Below are 20,994 nucleotides of genomic sequence, written 5' to 3' on the forward strand. Positions count from 1 at the left end.
GGTGATCGCTCACTGATGGTGCAATGGATGGACGTCAACCAGCTGAGTCAGGAAGAGCACCTGCACTCCAAATGTGTGTGTGTGGACCGACTGCCTCTGGACCTCTGTGATTCTGAAGAGATGACCCAGATCTTCTCAGAAACCTACAGACCTGTCTTCTGCCAGGTAAACCTTGCAGATAAAGCACTCACATGGACACACGGTCGTGGGTGCAAGGTGGTTTCGAATTGACCTTACTGTGGCACACCCCTCACCGCCCACTAAATGCAACGAGCAGCGCCCTCAGGCATTTACCGGTCGAGATGAGCTTAAAGTGCATCCACAGTAATGGCAAAGTTGTCAGAACTTCCTTATGATTTCTCGGTCAGGTATTTTCAGGATGCCGATATTTCACTTCCAAGCAAGCAAAAGGGGCTTTAAATATACATCCCTGTATGCTGGTACAGAAGTCATAAAAAGACAGAGTCGCCTCACTCACTTCTTCCGATTGTTGGCAAAACTAAAGTTTTTGGACATTGTTCCTGTTAAGCAGGGTAAGAAGGAATTCACATTACCTAATAGTTTGAATGTTTTGTTGGCATTTATAGTAAATAGTAAGTCAACAAATGCGTGGACGGTTAGCCAACCGGTGCTATCGTTAGCCTTTGGTTAAAAACAACAATGGATTACCTTAGTGCAGATGTAGTAGTTTCTGGTCATTTTGGAGGGATTCAACTGGTCGTGTGTGTGGTCTTCCACAAAGTTTGATCCAGCGCAGACATTTTTTCGTAGTTGTTTGAGTGTTTAACAAAGGGAATAAACCATACACCTCCTTCCAGTCGATCAGGATAATGGCTCTCTCTCTTACACAAGCCGGTGACTATAGCGTTTAACCATTTTTATTGATTTTTTTTTTCTTGCCTTTGGACAACCACGCAATGCACCACTGGGAGCTGGATTGCTTTGTTTGTTCGTAGCAAAACTAACGTGCTGAGGCAGACATGACGTCTTGCGTTTTGATTGGTTTCATAGATCATGTGGGTGTGCCTTACGGTAAGGTCAATTGCCCATGTCACTTGCACGGAACATCTTGCCGTTTACCTCTATTCATCTGTCATCATTATTTTGTCTGTAAAGCACTTTGTGACAGCTAAGGTTGTTTGAAAGCACCATAAAAATAAAGATGACTTCACTTGAATAATCGTTGCACCTCTAATAAGTCGTTTTTGCTTACTTAGTAACCAATCAACTCAATGTTTATATAACATTGATATCCACCTAATAGGATATCAGAAGCTTATATTCCTTAAGCTGCTCAAGTAATGTGCTTATTGCGTAGAAAGTGATGTGGGGAAACACAAATATTTTAATTCATCCTCTACCACGCTTTGAACTATGCTGACAAACTGCTCCTTCCTACCTGACCAAGTACCAAAAGAAGTGTTTGAGAAGCTTTCATCAGGGCCTGACTATGAATACAGCTGTCCTCAGTAGTGATTAATGTATAATCATAAATAATATTGATGTTATATCCATTAAGTGATATATTACCTGTTTACTAAATATATTGGAGATCAGATTGGATGCATTGGATCGATTGCCAAGTGAATTTATGAGCCCAGTTTAGTGTTTTTAATCTCATGATTGTTTACACCCACAAGCCATAACATTATCACCACTATAGTATATCCAATTCAAAAGACTTATAGAAAATATTCCGCTGTTTTGTTCACATTCAAATGCATTCATCTCAGTTTTAATTTGTTTTAATCTGACATTCTTCTCTAATTCCATTTTTAATTTTATTATTGAATATTACAACTTCTATCCACTTCGTTCTTTTTTATTCCTTAATATGTACTGCTGCAAGGTGGTGATATAAAATTTGAGGGTCAGTATTCTTGTGGCTGCTGTGAAATGCTCACTTCAGCTACATTACACACCACCTTGTTCTGTTTCATCCACTCCACCCCCACCTAGCCATTTTGACATCACTCACTGGTACTACTCTATATGTCATCTATTGGCTTTCCAGTTTTAGCTCCACCCCTCTGGCCTCTCCCACATAGAAATCGATAGAACCGCACCATTCCAGTCCCATGGTGCTTTGTGGGCGTCGAGCTCATGTTGTTTCACTGTTACATAGCCAGTAGGCTTTGACCTATGGCTCGTTCAGTGATTTTATATTTTGAATGTATGATTCATTTGTGTATGGTATATTATTGCACTGCAGCATTTTCTTATTTTCCAAGGCTTGTGAAACCACGCGCAGGAATGCACAACAATACAGCTTCATATCTTGGACAAGTCAAGTATGCAGAATATTTAGTAGTAGCAGCACAAGAAAAAATAAAAAATAGCATAGTCTTTGTGATTTCATGGACTTGTCCAAATGAATTTACATGTAGTTACGTAAGACTTTTGGCAAAAGAAAAAAGACCAATTAGATTGGATGTTTTTTGTTCTTATTTCAGCACCATCATCAAGGCACATTGGAGTAAAAACAACTTCAGCAGGTGACGTAAAAGGGAGCCTCGTTTTGTGCAACTGCACGCAAGCTCTTTGTTGCTCATTTTTATGATTATTGGGTTCTGTTACTCTTAGTAACTTTTTCTCATTCATATGCACTTAAATGGGTCACATATGCATTTTTTCATATTTCATCTTTATTTGCTGTGTATTGTAAGCCGTTTGGCCTAAGCCTTTTCTCCTTCCTACGCATTAGTTGAGTTAGAGCCTTGTCACTTTTTTCCTGATCAGAGTGCACTTAACCTGCAGTCTTCACCCTGAGAGCGATAAATCTGCTACCTATGAAAGGGACCTCCAGACAACAGTTTAGTTTGAGTCAGCCTGAAAAGGTGGAGAGAGCAGAAGGTAAAAGAAAAAAAGATGACTATATTACTAGAGAGGAAATTATGATTGGATGGAGATCTTAAGTAAGGATGTGCAGGTTTGAGGGAGAAAATAAACATTGATCACTAGGTGACAAGGGTTTAATTTTAAAAGTAAATATAGAATGTCATGACGTTCTTTTATATCTTCAGTCAGTATTTCATGTCTGGTGCAACTCGAGGTCAAGAGCTATCAGACACACTGTTCGCTTGTTGGTTCATAAGGACTGGTAGTGCCGTATGAATAACTTGACTGGTAAATTGAAGGATTCAAGCTTAATCACAGTCCCTGTAAGACTGCTGACATTGCAACGGTATGCCTGTTGGCCCCACGGCATATCATATCTTCAACAAAACGCCAGTTGCTACAGCCTGTTACATCATGCCCCAGCAAAAACTGTAGACTGCCTGACTTAAAGATATCCAAGGAACTTCTGACGTTTTTGAAACTGTAAGCTACTTCTGAAATAACAAATTTGCTCAATTATCTTATTATTAATCATTAATTATACTCATCTTATATGCATCTATGTGAAGACACTGATCATGTTATTGATTTCTCATAATTATCAACAATGGTCTAAAAAGGAAGGAAGAGATAAATACATTTGCAACATTCTGCAAACCTCTGCAAGTGTTTCATTCTCATATGATCACTTCCACAATATTCCTTGGAAGTTATATTGTCCCATTACTGGTGAGTTATTTTTGAGAATAGGCTCATGGGCTTCTCGTGTGGTCCTTGGGGGTGACCCCTGCAGTACATCAAACAATTGGGGGTCTCTGGTGGGATACAATGTGGTTGTCATAAGCATACATTACTTATCAACATAAATATTTTTACTTCCTTTTTATGCAAAATGATCAAAGTAACAGTATTGAGGTGGCCAATCACTTCTCAATGGCCATTTATTCACAATTAAGGTATTCAGAGTGGTTGCACTGACACTGCATTTTTCCATCTTCCACCTTAAGAAGGTCTTTTATTTTTCTTTAGGTAGAACAACAGCTTCATAATAATAATAATTTGAAGGAAAATGACTTAGGCCTAGTATAAAAATCATAGCTTACCATTAATTGATATATCCACACCCAACAATTAAATTACGTTAGCATCACTGTGAACATAATTATAACATTGAAATAAAAATGAAATTGAATGTTTAATCAAACCTGAGTGCAGAAACAGCTCACTCATTTTTTTGCATTGTTACTCAGCCTTGCACGCAAAGTTGATAGCCCGTATGCAATTTTCACTCAAACCTTGTTGAGTAAATGTTGATGTAATAAGTGTTACATTTTACCCACCATCTCTCACATCTGCACACAAGAATAACAATGAGCATGTTTTTATTTGTTTTTCTTTCCCACTCACTGCTCTTGCAGCCATTTTTTTCTATCTCCTCCTCACTTTCCCTCTGTCTCCATCCATCCATCTATCCCTGAAGTGGGAGAGTGATTCACATCATTTCCATGCAGTTTGTTTAATGTATGCTGATGATAATGGCCTATCGACCCACTCCTCGACACACATATCCATTTTCCCACTCTTATTCCCTCCATGCATCTTCTGTTCAGACCGGAGGCACCAAACGCCAAATGAGTGAATGCAAGGTGGGAGGGGAATTTTGGTGCCCTTGATAGATTGAGAAGGGCTGCTAACAGTCATTAGCCTTCATGCTCAGTACAATCGCTTCCAGCTGATATTTATTCAAACTCATAGATGCAATCGAAAAAAATATATTGTTCAGTGTAAATGCACATTATGTGAAAAAAACAGTACCAAGAAAACAATCGACACATTCTCCGAGGAGTGAGCTGTTGAATATATTCTTCTGCCCTACTGACAAAAGGCTGTGTGACATTTTAAACATTAGCATGCCATCACCCAATATACTCCATTAGTAGCCATTAGCTTCCCTGCATTATTTAGCTACCTCATAGGAGCTGGAAAATGCTACTTAATGGAAAGCGGAGCCGCTTGTCAGCAAGAGACTCTGATCTTACATGTTATATCTAGAAACTATAATAAGAACAACAACAAAAATCACTGTCAAATAAAGGCAGAAGGTTATATTGTGTATATAACCGTTGAACTCTTAAAACGTCTTACGGTTTGAGATCAGCTATTCCACACTAACAGTGACACTATCATAATTATGTTTGTTTTTGTATTGGGAGTATGGAGTACCAAACCTACTGATATGGGTGTTTGGTCCGCATTGCCAGCAGAAAGTCGGATTCTTTTATCGTTATGGTTGGACTCCACCAAGGCTTCCCTAGTTTGTGTCCAATTCTGGACAGAATATTTCGGTATCGCAGATGTATTCGGATATTTGGTGGCCTAAGTTTTGCATATGATATTTGCAAAGGATGTGGTTCTATGGTTTGTGGTTCTTTGTGAGCTGCTCTGACTGGAGCTACTTGCAGGAGAGTGTGAAGCGGTTGGAATGAAAATCAGCACCTGGGAATTTAAGACCATGGTCCTCAGTCATAAATGGGTGGAGTGCACTCCAGATCGGGGAATGAGATCCTGCCTCCATGTGGAGGAGTTCAAGTATTTTGGTTTCTTCTTCATGAATATGGGCAAGATAGGTCGATCATTCAGTCGATGATCCCATGCTCATCTATGGTCAGAAGTGGCCATTAAAACAACTATGTGATGTGAGTCTAATCTTACCTTTAAATAAAAGCTGAAAACTCTTGTGTTATGCTAATAATATCATCATTATTTCCCCAGCTTGCTCAGGATGAAGGAAGTCCGGTGCGTGGATTCGGTGTGGTGGAGTATGTGTCCGCGGAGCAAGCAGAGTCGGTGCTGATCGAGATGGACAGAAAACTGGTGGGAGGACGGGAGGTCCGTCTGTCACTCTGTACCCCCGGCACCTCAGGGAGAAGCACTCTGGCTGCACTTATCGCCGCCCAGGGTATGGTGAGTAAGAAGTGCACTCGAAAAAGTTACAGAAGTTCTCCATTTTACAAGTTGAAGTCTTTAAATGACAAATGTGTTAATCATTCCTAATGACCAAGAAATGTCATAAAGTGTCATCACGAATTCGCACGAGTGAGTGAGACACCTCATTTTATTTTGTCCAAATTATTATTATTTTTCCCTAATTATATTTTTCAGTGTATTACAGGCCTGAATGGCTTCTTGTAGGAGCAGGTTTTAAAATGTATTTGTATCATAATAGGTGTCTGTCTGTTTTTTATTTGTCAGAATTTGAACTCACTATCATGGTAGAAAAACATACAGTAACAGGAAACGACCCCTTATGATAACAAATAAAAATACATCAAATTCAGAACTTCATAGATGAGCAATAAAAGCAACAGCAAATATGAAATTCAAATATTACTGTGGGCTCAGCAGGTGCTGACATTCTCACAGCTATTTCTAATTGTGTCTCCATCACCGTTTGGTTAGCACTCAGTCAGCGTTCAGATGCACGGAGTTTGACACGTTGCACTTGCAAGAAACCCCCGTGGCTGCAGAAGTCCTTCTGGCTGTGGTATCCCATCCAAATGTGACAGTCAAGCACTGACATGATAATTACAGCATGAAAGACTGATTAGTCTCCTCAATTGTCTCCCACCGTCTGAAATAAACCCCCAGTCGCAGTCTGTGCCAGTATGAGGAAAGGTTAGCAAAAACAAACAAATTGTCAACGGTAGCCGGTGGATGAAAACAGAGGTTACCTTCATTTAAATCAGTGGGAGCTAAACAGGATGTAACTTTTTTTCTGGACTGTGATTTGGGCCCAAATTATTATTAATCAGCCCAGCCAATTATATGGGCAGATATTAGGCCTTTTCATAATAATAATAATAATAATAATAATAATAATAATAATAATATGAACAGTAAATGCTGTTTAGTAGGTATGGGCAGGAAGTAAAGTGCATACATGGCTAACAGAACATTTTTCTGTGTTATATCCTCCTCTATCCTTTTATATGTCCATTCGGACAATGACTGTTGGTATATTTGTGTTGATAAGATTTATATTCATGCTTAGACTGCATTACTAAGGTATTGTAATGGAACAGTTCACAAAATCCATGGTTCGCTTCGTATCTCCGTTTCAGTTCACAGTTTTCGTTTTGTTGTTCTTTATTTGTATGATTAGTAAACAATTACAACATTTCAATCTTTACAAATAATTTTCAGCTTGTGCCTGTAAGAATAATATTAATGTGATGTCTCTAAGTATATATACAGTATGCTGATAAGGTTTATATTCAGGTTTAGTGTCCATTATTAGGGTTTTGATTAGCTCACGTTTAAATTAAACTTTCTTTTTATACATCGGATATTTCAAATGCAACTCAAAGATGATGTGAGAGAGGTTTTTCTAGTGTTTTATTTTCAAGGCATAACTTTATGACAAAGAACATGATGGAGTAGAAGAATGTGATTTAATGTTAATGGGCATCATGCATAGGTCATGTTTTGTCACAATCGTCACTCATTACCTTGCTTATGTACTACATACATTTATGGCCTAAATCTAAATGTAAATTCTTCAGTTCATGTTTGTTTGCATGTTTTCATTGTTGAAAATTCCTCTCCGTTGTATAGTAACACAAATACTAGAGGACAAAGTATTGTGATAGAATCTGATGCTCTGGCTGTATTTCTTATCTCTGTTGATATGTGTTGAGGGATCAAAAAAGAAATTAAACCATTCATTTTTAAAATACTTGACCGATTCATTGGTTATTGGATTTTTTAAATTTATTTTTTATCAGTCAAGCCCAAATTGTGATGTAATACTGGACCTCATGTGATGTCACAAACATTAGCACGCTGAACTCAACATTGCTTCCATAAACACCCGTGCTCACCCCACATAATGCTCCCCTCACTACCAAGATTCTGGCCCACCAAAACAACAAAGATACATTCACATTGAACACATTTGTTAGTTTAATAAAAGCTTTCCAACTGAATGGAATGCACAATATTCATTGCTCTATATTACTTTGTTTTATTTCAACTTCATGCCGACCTCTCATGGCCAAGTCCGCATGAATGTGAGGGAAGAAATATTTGACTCACCAAACATACAATATATATTAGTCCCAATTTTCTGAGATGTCAAAGTAAATGTAATGACGATGGGGAGAATGGATAACACAGATTGAACGCTTACTCAAGTACCCCAAGGCCACTTCAGGTTTATTTTAATGAATGTGTACAAAGGCAAAACAAACATGTGAGATTCAGAAAGAGATCAACATCCAGCCCTTGCTCGAGCTTTCCTCTGAGGCGATTCTCTGATTTCTCCCCTTGGTCACTGCCATTGTGAATGCCAGGCACCAGATGGCTGCCTCCGCCTCCTTACGCGGTGCTTCTCGCTTTCCATTCTTCGCAGCTTTCTTACCTCTCTGGCACTTGAAAGTGTGTGTTCATGTGTGGGCGTGTGGCTTGAATTTGTGCCAGTCGCCAAACAGATTGATGCAGGCTGACATGTTTTTTTTTTTTCAAATGAAGGAATAGCATTAAGAAAATGTTTTCTTGCTTCTCTTTTTCCTTTGAAGGATGCTTTCGCATTCACACACGCACACATGCTGTTCGACACATGCAAATGTACAGCACACGCGTGAACACGCGTGTGTTCTAGACTGTATTCCTCTTGACCTGACAGGCTGGAGTTAAACCCGTTCCATCACTGTCAAGCTGTCTCTTGCTGTTGTGACAAGGTGGGAAACGAGGTCGACTTGGGCCGAAGTCATGCCTTTGTCCCAAGGCAGACAAGGAAGAAATGTAGCTCTGCGGCTAATGCTTGGTTTAAATAGCAGTGGGAACATCCAGCATTGACGTTGTGCTCTCCGTGCAGACCAACGTCCGCAAAGGATTCAATTGGAAGTCGTAATTCAATTGGATTTCATAACAGTCTGATGAATTAAATTGCTGCAGGCATATTTGCACTTTTCGATCAGTGGGTTCTGCTTTGTTCCTTACTTGCCGTTGTCCATGTCAGTTTCAAATGGTTTCTGTATATTTCTGTGATTGGGACTTGTGACAAGTGATTGAATCTGAGCTCCTTTTAAAAACAATATCATTTGAAGCTTGCTGGGCCTTCTAAGATACACAGAGACACAAAAGACTGGTAAGATTGAGGAATGCTCAACAAACAAACAAAATCACCTGTTTGGAACAAGTGAGCAGGTTAATTGGAAACAGGTGAGTGTGATGATTGACTATAAAAGTAGGTGTTCACAATTAATGATGGGGGCAAGTGTTACGTTCTGTGGTTGGATCCCAAAAGCACAGACACAAATAAGAGTTAACTCTTTATTCGCATAACATCGAGAGGCGTTGAACAAACTTGACTAGACGAGAAACAATGAGAATGCATCGAAAATCAGCCCCCTTGGGCTGTGGAGATGCACAGAGGAACAGAGGCAATAATCTGACAAAACATACATTTCTAAGACCGCTTATACCATGAATCAATCTGATTGGTTGTGGCTAGACATGTGGGTAATAGGGCTGACATGGAATCATCTGATTGGCTGTTTACCAAGTAAAGAGATTAAAGATTCTTGACATCACATAGCTCCTGACAACACATATCTTAAAACCAATTGAAACTAGATGCCGATTACATCAGTTCAAAACATCAGTTCAAAACAGACACTTGACCTCACGGTCATGACCCAAACTTAACCCCTGCGTGACCCAGTCATGACAGCAAGTTCACAACTTTTGCAACAACTGCATGAGCAAATAGGCCAGCAGTGAAGAAGAATGCATCTCACCATAAGGAATTAAGGGATTTCAAAATCTATAGCCCATAATATTGTCCAAGTATTCGGAGAATGTCTGCACGAGTGGGACAACAAAAAAACAAAAAAAAAACAAAAAAACATTAAATTCCTGTAACCTTTGTTCCCTCAGGCAGCACTGCATTATAAACGATCATCATTGTGTAAAGGATATTAGGACCACGTCAGAAAACCATTGTCAGTTAACACAGGTCCTCGTTGCATCTAGAAATGTAAGTTAAAACTTTGCCATGAAAAGCAAAACCGTATTCGAACAACACCCAGAATTGCCACCGGCTTCTATGGATCTGAGCTCATCTGAGATGGACTGATGCAAAGTTGAAACATGTGCTGTGGTCTGATGACTCCACATTTCAAATTATTTGTGGAAATCATGTACGTCGCGTCGTCTGGGCAAAAGACCAAAAGCTACATCCTGATTGTAATATGCACTGTTATTTAAAAATAAGAAGAAGAAAAGAAAAGAAAAAACAAAGTTTTAGAGTAACATACATTGTACTGTCATCCAAGTAACGTCTTTTTCAGGGACATCCCTGCTTATTTCAGTTAGACAATGCCAAGACACTTTCTGCACATCTTACAACAGTGTGGCTAGTGAAGGAGCGCAAGTACTAGACTGGCCTGTCAACAGTTAGTCTAGTGTATAATCTTGCTTCTCATATTTGTATTCATGTCCTCTTTGCATGTTGCACTTTAGTTTTAACAACAAACTACTTCATACCTGGTGGTTATTCAGGTTACCATGGGACCCAGACATAAAATAAATAAATAAATAAATGAATATGGAAATTTATGGTGCAACCACTGGTTTATCATACAAAATTATGACGTGATAACAGTCATTTTTAGGACAGTGATAATTAATCACTTTATAGATCCACACCCAGATGTCACCATTTATCTTGCAGCTCATTTTCGCCCATGTTTTTTACTTCCTTTTTCTCGCCTGTGCGCCTTGAGCTGTTTTTGTTTTTGTTTTTTTAAATCTAGTCTGTCCTTTTCTTTCTGTGTGTGCCCAAAATTAACTCTGCTGACATGGCAGACGCATCCTGATGATGTAATTGAGAGCAATCGTGACAGCAGCCACCACAGGGCACTAATGATGACATCAAACAAACAGTATGTTTTGATTCTTCATCTTGTGCCTCCTTGTATAATGTGTTGACTTTATTGTCTCCCTGCAGATTCTAAGTAACAGGAAAGGGCTGCTGCCAGAACCGAACCTAGCTCAGCTGTTGACCAGTATGACAAACCCTGCGGCCTTACAGATCCTCATGAGACCTTATCACACAGGGAAAAGGGGAGGTGAGATGGGTGACGTGCACTTCCAAGTTGTTCTAATTTAAACTCCTTTTTGAACTGGTAATTCTCTGATAATTTCGGAATTTCAAACAGGAACTATTATTTTGAAGTTTGAAGTTTATTGAACATGTAAACATAACATATAAACATAAACAAATAGCAAGTAAAAATTAAGAGAAAGAAAAAGAAAAAAAAACCTCATAACAATCATTAGAAATGGTTTACATGTCCAAAAGGAGTAGGAAGAATTTAAAAACTTATCTAATCATACTCCTTATTCTTTACTTCTTATTTCAACAGTAAATTAACATCACAATAAAAGAAAACCTGCAATTATACTCATGTGGACAACCCCACTTCAACACACGTACAATTGCCAATAGCGCATGTGCATGAAACCCCTAGGCGCACACCGCAACAATACATCATCATACTCGCACATACAACCCTCATCACCCTCACAATGCACTCAAAAGAACATTTCATTTCATTTCTGCAATTGTGCCGGTTCATGTCTGATCCAAATAATACTCTTGAACTTTATTTTTGAACATTTTTTTTAAACTCAACGATTGACTTGCATCTTTTCAGGTCATTACCAAAACTATTCCACAAATGAACACCTCTTACAGAAACACACCTTTGCTTAATATTTGTTCTTGTTTTGGGGTTTTTATAGACACTTGTACCCCTTATCTCATAAGGACTGTGTCTAACTTCAAATAGCTTCTGAATACTGTGGCAGAGTAGATTGTTGTTAACTTTATACATTATTTGTGCTATTTTAAACTCAACTAAGTCATAAAATTTCATTGTGTTTAATTTAATAAATAGTGAATGTGTTGGTTCTCTATATTTTGATCGATTAATAATTCTTGTGGCTCGTTTTTGCAACTTGAAAACAGAGTTAGATTTTGTTTTATATGCATTTCTTCAGATTTCCACACAATAAGTCAAATATAGTAATAATAATGAACAATATAACGTGTATAATGATTTCATATTCAGAATATCCTTAGTTTTGTAGAGTATCACGATGATTTTTGACATTTTCCTTTTGACATTTTCTATGTGTGACTTCCAGCATAATTTATCATCTATAACTATTCCAAGAAATTAATTTTTATACACCCTTTCTATTTCAATTGAATTCACCAGAATTTTGACTGATTTGTCTAGTACTAAAAACTATAAACTTTGTTTTAGTTAGATTTAATGATAATTTGTTCATATCAAACCAATTTTTTATTGTATTCAATTCGTACTCCACAGTAGTCAGAAGCTGCTTCAGGTTTTCTCCTGAACAGTAAAGAGTTGTGTCATCAGCAAATAATACACTTTTGAATATTTTTGAGACACAACAGATATCATTTATGTTCAGTATAAATAATTTAGGGCCTAGAACAGACCCTTGGGGAACTCCATGAGTAATCTTCAAGTGATTTGAATTTATATTGTTAAACTGCACATACTGATATCTATTTTCCAAATAACTTTTCATCCATTTATATGTTAAACCTCTTATACCATATTTCTCTAATTTACTCATTAATATAGAATGGTCTATCGTGTCAAATGCTTTCTTTTGATCCATAAAAATCCCAACAGTAAATGTTTTATTATCTATGTTAGTAGATATTGCTTCTACAAGTTACGCTAACCACAACCATTCTCAACAATCTAATCAGTCACTAGACAGTATTAAAAAAAAAGTAATTTTTAAATTAGGTTTACAGTTATGCAAGACACAAAAAAAACGATCTATGAATGTATAAATTTCCATCAGGGAAATGTGTGTTTATACAGATGAACTGAAAATCTCTACTTGTGGATAATGTAGTTAGCTACACATGTGATGTGGGCAATTACAGACCACCTTGCACCTGTGATTTTGTGTCCCAACGAATCAAATCCACCAAAATTACATTACACCGACTACGCCACAAGTTTGACCTGGTTTCAGCGAGTCTAAAATCTATTGTACTTTTCTGTCACCAAGTAGCTCCATCAACCATCACGCCCAGGGAGGCGTAGCGCGTCTACTAAATTCACAGACATGCTAAACTAGACTTGCCCTGGCACAAAAATGGAAATTTGAGAATGATGTGTCTTTATCTGCCTTCTCGAGAAAATGCAAAAGAACACTAAGGCAATACAATATTCAGCGACAAAAAATGAAGCCATCTTCCTCTCAGTGATATTTTCCTCCAAAAGCCAGTCTAGTCAAACTCACAAAACTTAATTAAAAGTAGTGAAACTACTGACATTGTTGCTGGTATCTACGCTCTATTGCAACTGCACAATATTTATATTTACACTGGTAAACAACAATTAAAACCCTGCTGAGAACCTTCATGAGTTTTTTTGTCAAACAATTACTTTAAAGCACTAATTAGAATTTAGAAGTCTCATAAGGATTCATTTGTGTTGTGCATCCGAGCACTGCAGAAAGGAATTCCCTCGTCAATGTGGAAACGACAACTGTGCGCTCACGACATGAATAAACTTGTGAATTTGATGGTTGAGGTCTTCCCCAAACTCGTTTTTTGAGCAGTACTTTTGCTTCAAGCAGCTTGGAAGATAATCAGACTCCCTGAAGAGTCTGCTCGCCTTGTAGCGGGCTTCGTTATTTGATTAATAGTTAATCAGGTATTAACATGAAATTGTGTGACATTAGCGGGACAAATGAGAGCCGGAAGAAGAGATGATGAGAGGTGGGGGAGCTCTCTTTGAAGAAGAGCGCATACAAAATCTAAAATTAGGGCCTTGATTAAATGTTAAACTTTCTCTACCTATTCTGGAGGAAGCTACAATTAGCTTTGAAGCTGATGGTGTGTGGTTCACATATGTACACTGCAAGAAAAAAAAGAATAAAATAAAATAACTGAATTTCAATGTTTATTTTATTTTACACATTTTTTCTATATTTTTAACATTTTTAATTTTAAAAAATAAGCTGTAATCTTCTACACTGAATGTAAAATAACATGAAATCATTGTAACTGTAAAAACAGAAAATATTTCTGGTATTTTACTCCCCAAAATGCATGAGAAATACATATATTTATTGTCAATATATGTTCGCAAATGAATCTTAATTTCACAAATATTTGTCTGTTATTTAAGCGAATAAACTTTCAAACTGTAAAAAAGGGGAAAGACATTACTGAAATTAAATGGAAAAATGTGTCATTTTTTCTCATATTTATTTTTTATTTTTAAAATTATTTTTAATGTATTTATTTATTTATTTTTATTTTACCTATTGTGTTTTAGTATTTTATTGACTGTTTTTTTTTTTATATAGTTAGTTTTACTAGATTTTATGTGTATGATATTGTGCGGATCTCAATGTGCAGCACTTTGGAAACGCTTGTTTATAAAAATGTGCTGTAGAAATAAAGTGGATTGGATTGGATAATTTTACAATAAATTCTTTGTTAATTGACTTTTTTTTTTTTGTAGAATAACTGCAATGACATTCATTGACATTCTATTAACATTTGTTTTGAAAGGACATCTAACGAGATATGGTGAAATGGGAAAACTTGAGAGGGTGAATAATAATGCAAAGCAAAGAATTGGACTTTGGAGTATCCATTTCATGTCATCTAAAATTAGGGAAAAAAACCAATGGCACAGTGGTCGTCTAGTATCCCTGACGTTGTGGATTCAGTTCCCTTGATCTGTCACCCTGTAGTTCGATTTTTAGTCTGATTTTTCTGTTTTTCAGGGAAGTATGGCCGTCACACGAACCTGCCATTCCTCAGGCCGCCTCTCACTGCAGCTCTTCTAACACTTGGAAAAGCTCATCAGGTTACAACCGCATCAACCTGTGCGTGTGTGTGATGATAATGTCAAAGTTCGGGGTCTTCTTTTGCTTTTGCAGAGTGCAATGTTTGGTAATGGACTCATTCTTCAGAACCTCCTGCACATGCAGCTTGCTCAACGGCAGCTTTTACACATCAAAGACAAGCGCATCGGCAGGGTAAGGTACCTGTGTGTTGAGGTGTGTGTCTGTTTGTGGTTACATGTTTAGCTTCATTTTTTTAGCACAAAAAAATCACTCAAGTGATTATCAAAATAATCAGTAGAATAATCGTTAGTACATCGGGCGTATTATAACTAACCTGCCACCAGAATCCAGACTCTTAAATGAAGCTCACATTTTTTATTTTTTTTTTGAACCATGGAAGGAAGCCTGTTCACTGACACCCTGAACAGCACAATTGGCAGATGGATGTATGCTGTTGCTGGTTTCTCAAGTTTTACAAGCACCCTGTCAGATACTTAAGACACCCTTCTTTATATATATATATATATAAAGGTTATTATATATATATATATATATATATATATATATATATATATATATATATATATATATATATATATATATATATATATATATATATATATATATATATATATATATATATATATATATATATATATATATATATATATATATATATATATATATATATATATATATATATATATATATATATATATATATATATATATAATAACCTTTTCCTTCCACCTCCTCAGGCCTCCAGCCTGCTGGGAGATCCATCCAGGTTGCTGATGCAGAAAACTTTACCGCTGCAGGCTCCAGGACTCATAGCACTTGGGAAAGGCCTCCTGGGAGACTCCCCCTCAGGTTAGTAGACTGCCTGTAATGTAAAGCTGACATGTAATTACTACAAACAAATGAAAACATGTTGACACTCAAAATACATCTTTCTTTGTGTTTTTGTTTAAACTGCTTTTATTGATTTAATTTTTTCTAGATTTCACGTGACTGTTGAATGTGTAGCTATTAGGGATGTAACGATAAGGGCAATATCACGATATTGTGATATTAAAACTGCCACAATATCGTCGTCGTCATGTTCACAATATTTAAAAGGACCACATCTGTTAAAAAAAAGTCAGGTTGATTTCCATTTGTGCAGTTCTAGCACCCTCTAGTGGCTAGTTTATTAGTGCAATTTCATTTTCATGAGGGATGTTTTGGCCTTCTATGTTTAAAATCTATGCTAATTGACAGATGAAGAGGAACCGAATCTGCTTGTGAAGCGATCACTTGTGCTTGCATGAGCATGTAAGTGCCTCAATATTGTTATTAGAGATTGTAGGTGGTTTATATGCATTGCTGTTATGTACAAAAGTACAATATTGTGCTTTTTTAGTAAGAGCTCTTTTTTTTTACAATATTGTGATCTATTTTAAATATTGCCAATCCCCCCACAATATCGCGATAATTATCATATCGTGACCTTCATATCGTGATAATATCGTATCGTGATGTTTGGATATCGTTACATCCCTAGTAGCTATTACACCATAATGTAAAGTTTCTCTTTGGGGTTAGGAAAAAATGTCCCTGGCGGCAACAATTTGGCTGTAGCCCGCATCTCAAATATATCAAGGTTGGAAATAAACAGGTTTGCATTGCACATGACTGTCAATTGCTAATTGTCAGAGACTAATTGACATATAGTCTTTGACTGTATGTGCACGGAGCTGGCAGGATTGAAAGCGAGTCACAAACAGAGCAAAGGGAACACGCTGGAATAGTAGAGAATAGACAGGAAAAGCAAAGGAGTTATGTCTAGACACGGACCCGTCGCCATGGGCGGGCCTTGGGGGTCCGTGCCCGCCCTGTCAGTCAGCCGTGCCCGCCCTAGCAAGATGACTCACCAAGTATTCGTCCTATCAGTCACGTAAACTTGCGTCTTCTGTTTTAAGTAAAGCATGGCGTGCCAGCCAACCACATACCTCCTTTCAAGTTTGGCTGTGATTGACAACTAAACGAGCCAATGACAATCAGGATCAGGAGGGATGGGGTGGGGTGGGGGGAGACGCGCGCTCTGCAGACGTGCCTTAGCCAAATCTACTTCCGGGTAGATAGTGCGCATTTGCCGGCTGGCGCTGGGACAAAGACTGAGCAGTGAGCACGTTGTGCCGCTTTAATGGAAGCCACCAAATGCCAAACCTCGATCCAGGATGACACAGTTGACATCAATGGGAATCCTGAGTCCACTGGTTACGTTTACAAGTGAGTGTCAAACTTTTATTTTAATTAGTCAAGCCACACAGCACGGATGAATTGTAGCAATACACAGTATGCTGTTAACAGACCCAAGCAGTCACACATACACAACAACAACTAAGGAGCATAAAATTATTTATCACTAAAGCAGTTGCAGTACAATGTGAGTTGAATTCTTTTTTTATTGCCAAGTTTGTTCAAGTTGATGAATGTCACTAAGTTCTAATTAAAAAAACAGCAATTTACACATCCTTTTTGGATTGATATTCTGCTTAGTTTTTCACTGAACCCATATGTTGTTTCTGTATATCATCGACATAACTCAACCTTATTTCTAAATCACTTTAAAACAGCCATTGCTGCATACAAAGTGCTGTGCATGGAATAGAAATTAGTCTTTTAGTAGACACAAGTGAAATAAAATAACACAAAATAAAATTAATTAGAGTAAATATAAGTAGATAAGTATACACGCAAATAAAATACTAAAAAAAAAAAAAAAAAATTGTACAAGTATAGAAATAAAATAACACAAAATACAGAAGGCACCATAAAAAAAGAGTAAAATGATGTGAAGTCTCATGCTGAGTCAAAGATCAAAGAATAGAGATGTCTGGTAAAAATGAAAGGAAATTTTGTCCATATCGTACAGCCCTAATCCAACACGCAAATGAAGGCAACTGCTAGCCAATTCCAGATAGAAGGGGCTGGGTCACAGAGTCATTCATTCGGACATAGTTGTTTACAGAAGTGAAGAGTGGATTTGTTTCAAATGAACTTTTGAGTTGAATAAATGCAAAATGAACTACACATTTTTTTTTTCAGTTTGTCTTTTAGATTTCAGAACGAACTGCCGCTTTTAAGTGACAGAAAATATTTCTGAACACTTTTGCAGTTGTCACAATGCCGCTGTTCAACCTGATGAACATTAGATTTAGGTTGATAAAGTGTGCCACCCCAAAAAAAGGTAATGCCCCCCCTACAATTTCTTTCTGGTGACGGGTCTGTCTTTATCCATCCATCCATTTTCTTGACCGCTTATTCCTCACAAGGGTCGCGGGGGGTGCTGGCGCCTATCTCAGCTGGCTCTGGGCAGTCGGCGGGGGACACCCTGGACTGGTTGCTCATATCTTTATTGTTTAATAAAACCCTCAGCTCAGTTCATTTCCCTGGCATTCAACTGCAAAAAAAAAATTAAAAAAAAAAAAAAATGCTCCACAAAATTAGAAATTTGCTCGTCAGATGAAGTCATTGATATGTAAAACAACTCTGCAAAGGGGAAAAAAAAATAGTTTGAGCCTTGCATATGATGTTTTTCGGAGATAATACTAAAAATCCAATTGGAGGGATTCAGTAGAAAGTACTGAACCTGGTAGGGGACATCACGAAAATATTTAAGACTACAATATAACACAATGCAATGGAATGTAACACAATGCTATTGCTTTATATTGCGATACTATTGCGCTATATTGAAATAACTATTGGATTATAACACAATAATTTGCTATATAACTCATAACTATTGTGTTTTATGCAATGACTTTTTCAAAAAATATAGCAAAATAAGGCAAATTATCTGCGTGAAAATGACATATTCCACTTCCGGGTCATTAGCAATAGTCCTGGTTATCATCAACCTGACAATTGTTTTGTTCATTAACTGCTAACATTTAGTACATACATTATCCCATATATTGAATACGAAGTATGTCCTCGCCTTGATATCACTAGAAAATCGTAAACATTTCTCCAAACAATCATCCATTCTCCTGCCGGAAGTGGAAGTCTTTCGTTTCCCTCCCAAAATAACATTGTATTATTTTGCAATACATCATTTTGTATCTTTTCATTATTATTATTATTATTATTATTATTATTATTATTATTATTATTATTTCACGAAAAGTGTATTAACAAAGCAAATGTAAATAAATAGCAAATGGGATGTTTGGTGATAGCCAAGCCTGTTGCTAATGACCCCGAAGTGAAATAGCTCCTTTTCTCGTAAATGATTTGTGTTATTTTTCTATATTTTGTAAAGAGTAGTTTTGTTAAATTTCAATGCAAATTATTGCTTTATAATGCAATAGTTATGGACTATATGCACAAAGCACTTCCGCATTCGACGTATACCCAAACTTCCAGTGCGGGGAGACTTCAGTGGAACGCACTGTTGATGTGATGTCAAACTCTAATCCTAAATCCTTAACCCACACTCCTTGCTTTAACAATATGTCTATCAGAATTTTAAAACTACTGATTAGATCTCCCAGAGTCATAATTTTGACGGCTTGAGCTCTGGTAATGACGTCATTCCTTAAAATGTACATGGAAATATACATGGAAATACAAGCCGTTTTGAGTACAGTGGAACCTCTACAAACGTCTCTTCATACGAAATTTTCGAGTTACGAAACTCCTCAACGGGAAAATATTGCCTCTTGTTACGAAAGAAATTTCTAGATACGAAAGGTAAAAATACATTACCGAACGCAACATACTTTCAGCTATGGCTATTTCCTACCATAGGTAACTATGAGCGTATACTAGAGCGGTGTTTGTGCATCGTTCTGGCATCCCATTGGCTAAGAGGAACCTACCATAGATATGAGCGTATACTAGAGCGGTGTCTCTACAGCGTCCTCATCCTTCATCCCGCGGCCCATGAGGTGTTCCGTTTTTTGTAAATGTATGAACTAACGGCCAACGAATTTGTGCAACAATTCAAACAATTGGTGATTGATGAAGGCACAGTAAGTTTTTAATTGCGACGATTCAGGCCTTTTTTTTTTTTTTTTTTTGGAAAAATATGCCTCGCCATACCGGAAGTTTCCATGAAGTTTCAGAATTTTGTTTAAAAGAATCGCCCGGAAAAAGTGTTCACGAATCGGGCGTTTGCTCACTAAGATGATGCTTGCATTGGACATTAACGAAGGATTGTTTATTAAAAAAAAAAAAAAAACATCCATAGATCAGTTCTTTACACAACACCAGGCAAAAAAAAAAAAAAAAAACACTTCTGAGAGAGAACATGAACCAGAGGGCAAAAAACGATGAGGACAGCAGTTAAAAAGGTAAATGACCATCATTTTTATTCTTTATCCTATTCTATGTTATTTAAATTATGCACAACTCTCATTTATTGTGCAATAATCTAATTGTAACATGTATTTGTTACATGTTTTGATGCATTTTTATCCTTTATAAAACATTTATGTCTGAAATTTGGGAGGCTTGGAACGGATTAGGGCATTTACATGGAAAATGCGTCTCTACTTACAAATTTTTCTACTTAAGAACTTTCTTCCAGAACCAATTAATTTCGTAAGCAGAGGTACCACTGTAGCTAGTAAAGCTATTTATTAATTAAAAAAATGTAAATGATATATTGTAGCTCTTCTACGGGTCCACACAATATTCTACGACCCCCACCCCTCCCCCTCCAATTAGACGGACTGGTGAGGTGTTGAATCAACAGATGAAACCTGCCAGGTAACTGTTCATAACATATACGATTTTCATTGTTCCATTTTTCTTTGTTTATTTTTTGTTTTTCTTTTTTATTTGAATATGTTTTTAGATAAGAATAATTTATTAGTACATTAAGATGATCGAATAGGGAGTAGGACTAGATAAATTATTGCTCTTCTTCCTACTCCTTTTGAACATTAAATGATGACATTGATGAATTATTTTCTTTCATCAAATTTTTATTCTAACTTCAACTTATATTTTGCAATGTGTTAATATGTTCAATAAACAAACCAACCAACAACAACAACTCTCTGGTCTGTAGCCTCCTCTTCACCAAGTCTTCTCCTCTTCGCCGACGGGATCCGATGAGCTCTGCCTCGTCAATATTTTGAAGCGGATGTAATGCCTCTACTGTTTATTTTTTTTATGTCAGGCCAAGGTGACATTTCTCTTAATGCCTTGCTGAAAAGTGGTTGCTATGGAAATCTG

General features: G+C 37.0%; 1 protein-coding gene across 2 annotated transcripts in view; it reads left to right on the top strand.

Annotated features, from left to right (window-relative positions):
* Positions 1-20,994, top strand: part of raver2 (ribonucleoprotein, PTB-binding 2) — a 67,208-nt gene that overhangs the window by 33,678 nt on the left and 12,536 nt on the right. For both annotated transcript variants that reach the window (XM_077534812.1, XM_077534813.1), the window contains exons 4-9: positions 1-165; positions 5,611-5,802; positions 10,850-10,970; positions 14,701-14,783; positions 14,857-14,955; positions 15,522-15,633. In XM_077534812.1, coding sequence (XP_077390938.1) covers positions 1-165; positions 5,611-5,802; positions 10,850-10,970; positions 14,701-14,783; positions 14,857-14,955; positions 15,522-15,633 — 772 coding nt within the window. The remainder of the gene's footprint in view (positions 166-5,610; positions 5,803-10,849; positions 10,971-14,700; positions 14,784-14,856; positions 14,956-15,521; positions 15,634-20,994) is intronic.

This window comes from Festucalex cinctus, chromosome 10, assembly GCF_051991245.1.
Source record: "Festucalex cinctus isolate MCC-2025b chromosome 10, RoL_Fcin_1.0, whole genome shotgun sequence".
Lineage (NCBI taxonomy): Eukaryota > Metazoa > Chordata > Actinopteri > Syngnathiformes > Syngnathidae > Festucalex > Festucalex cinctus.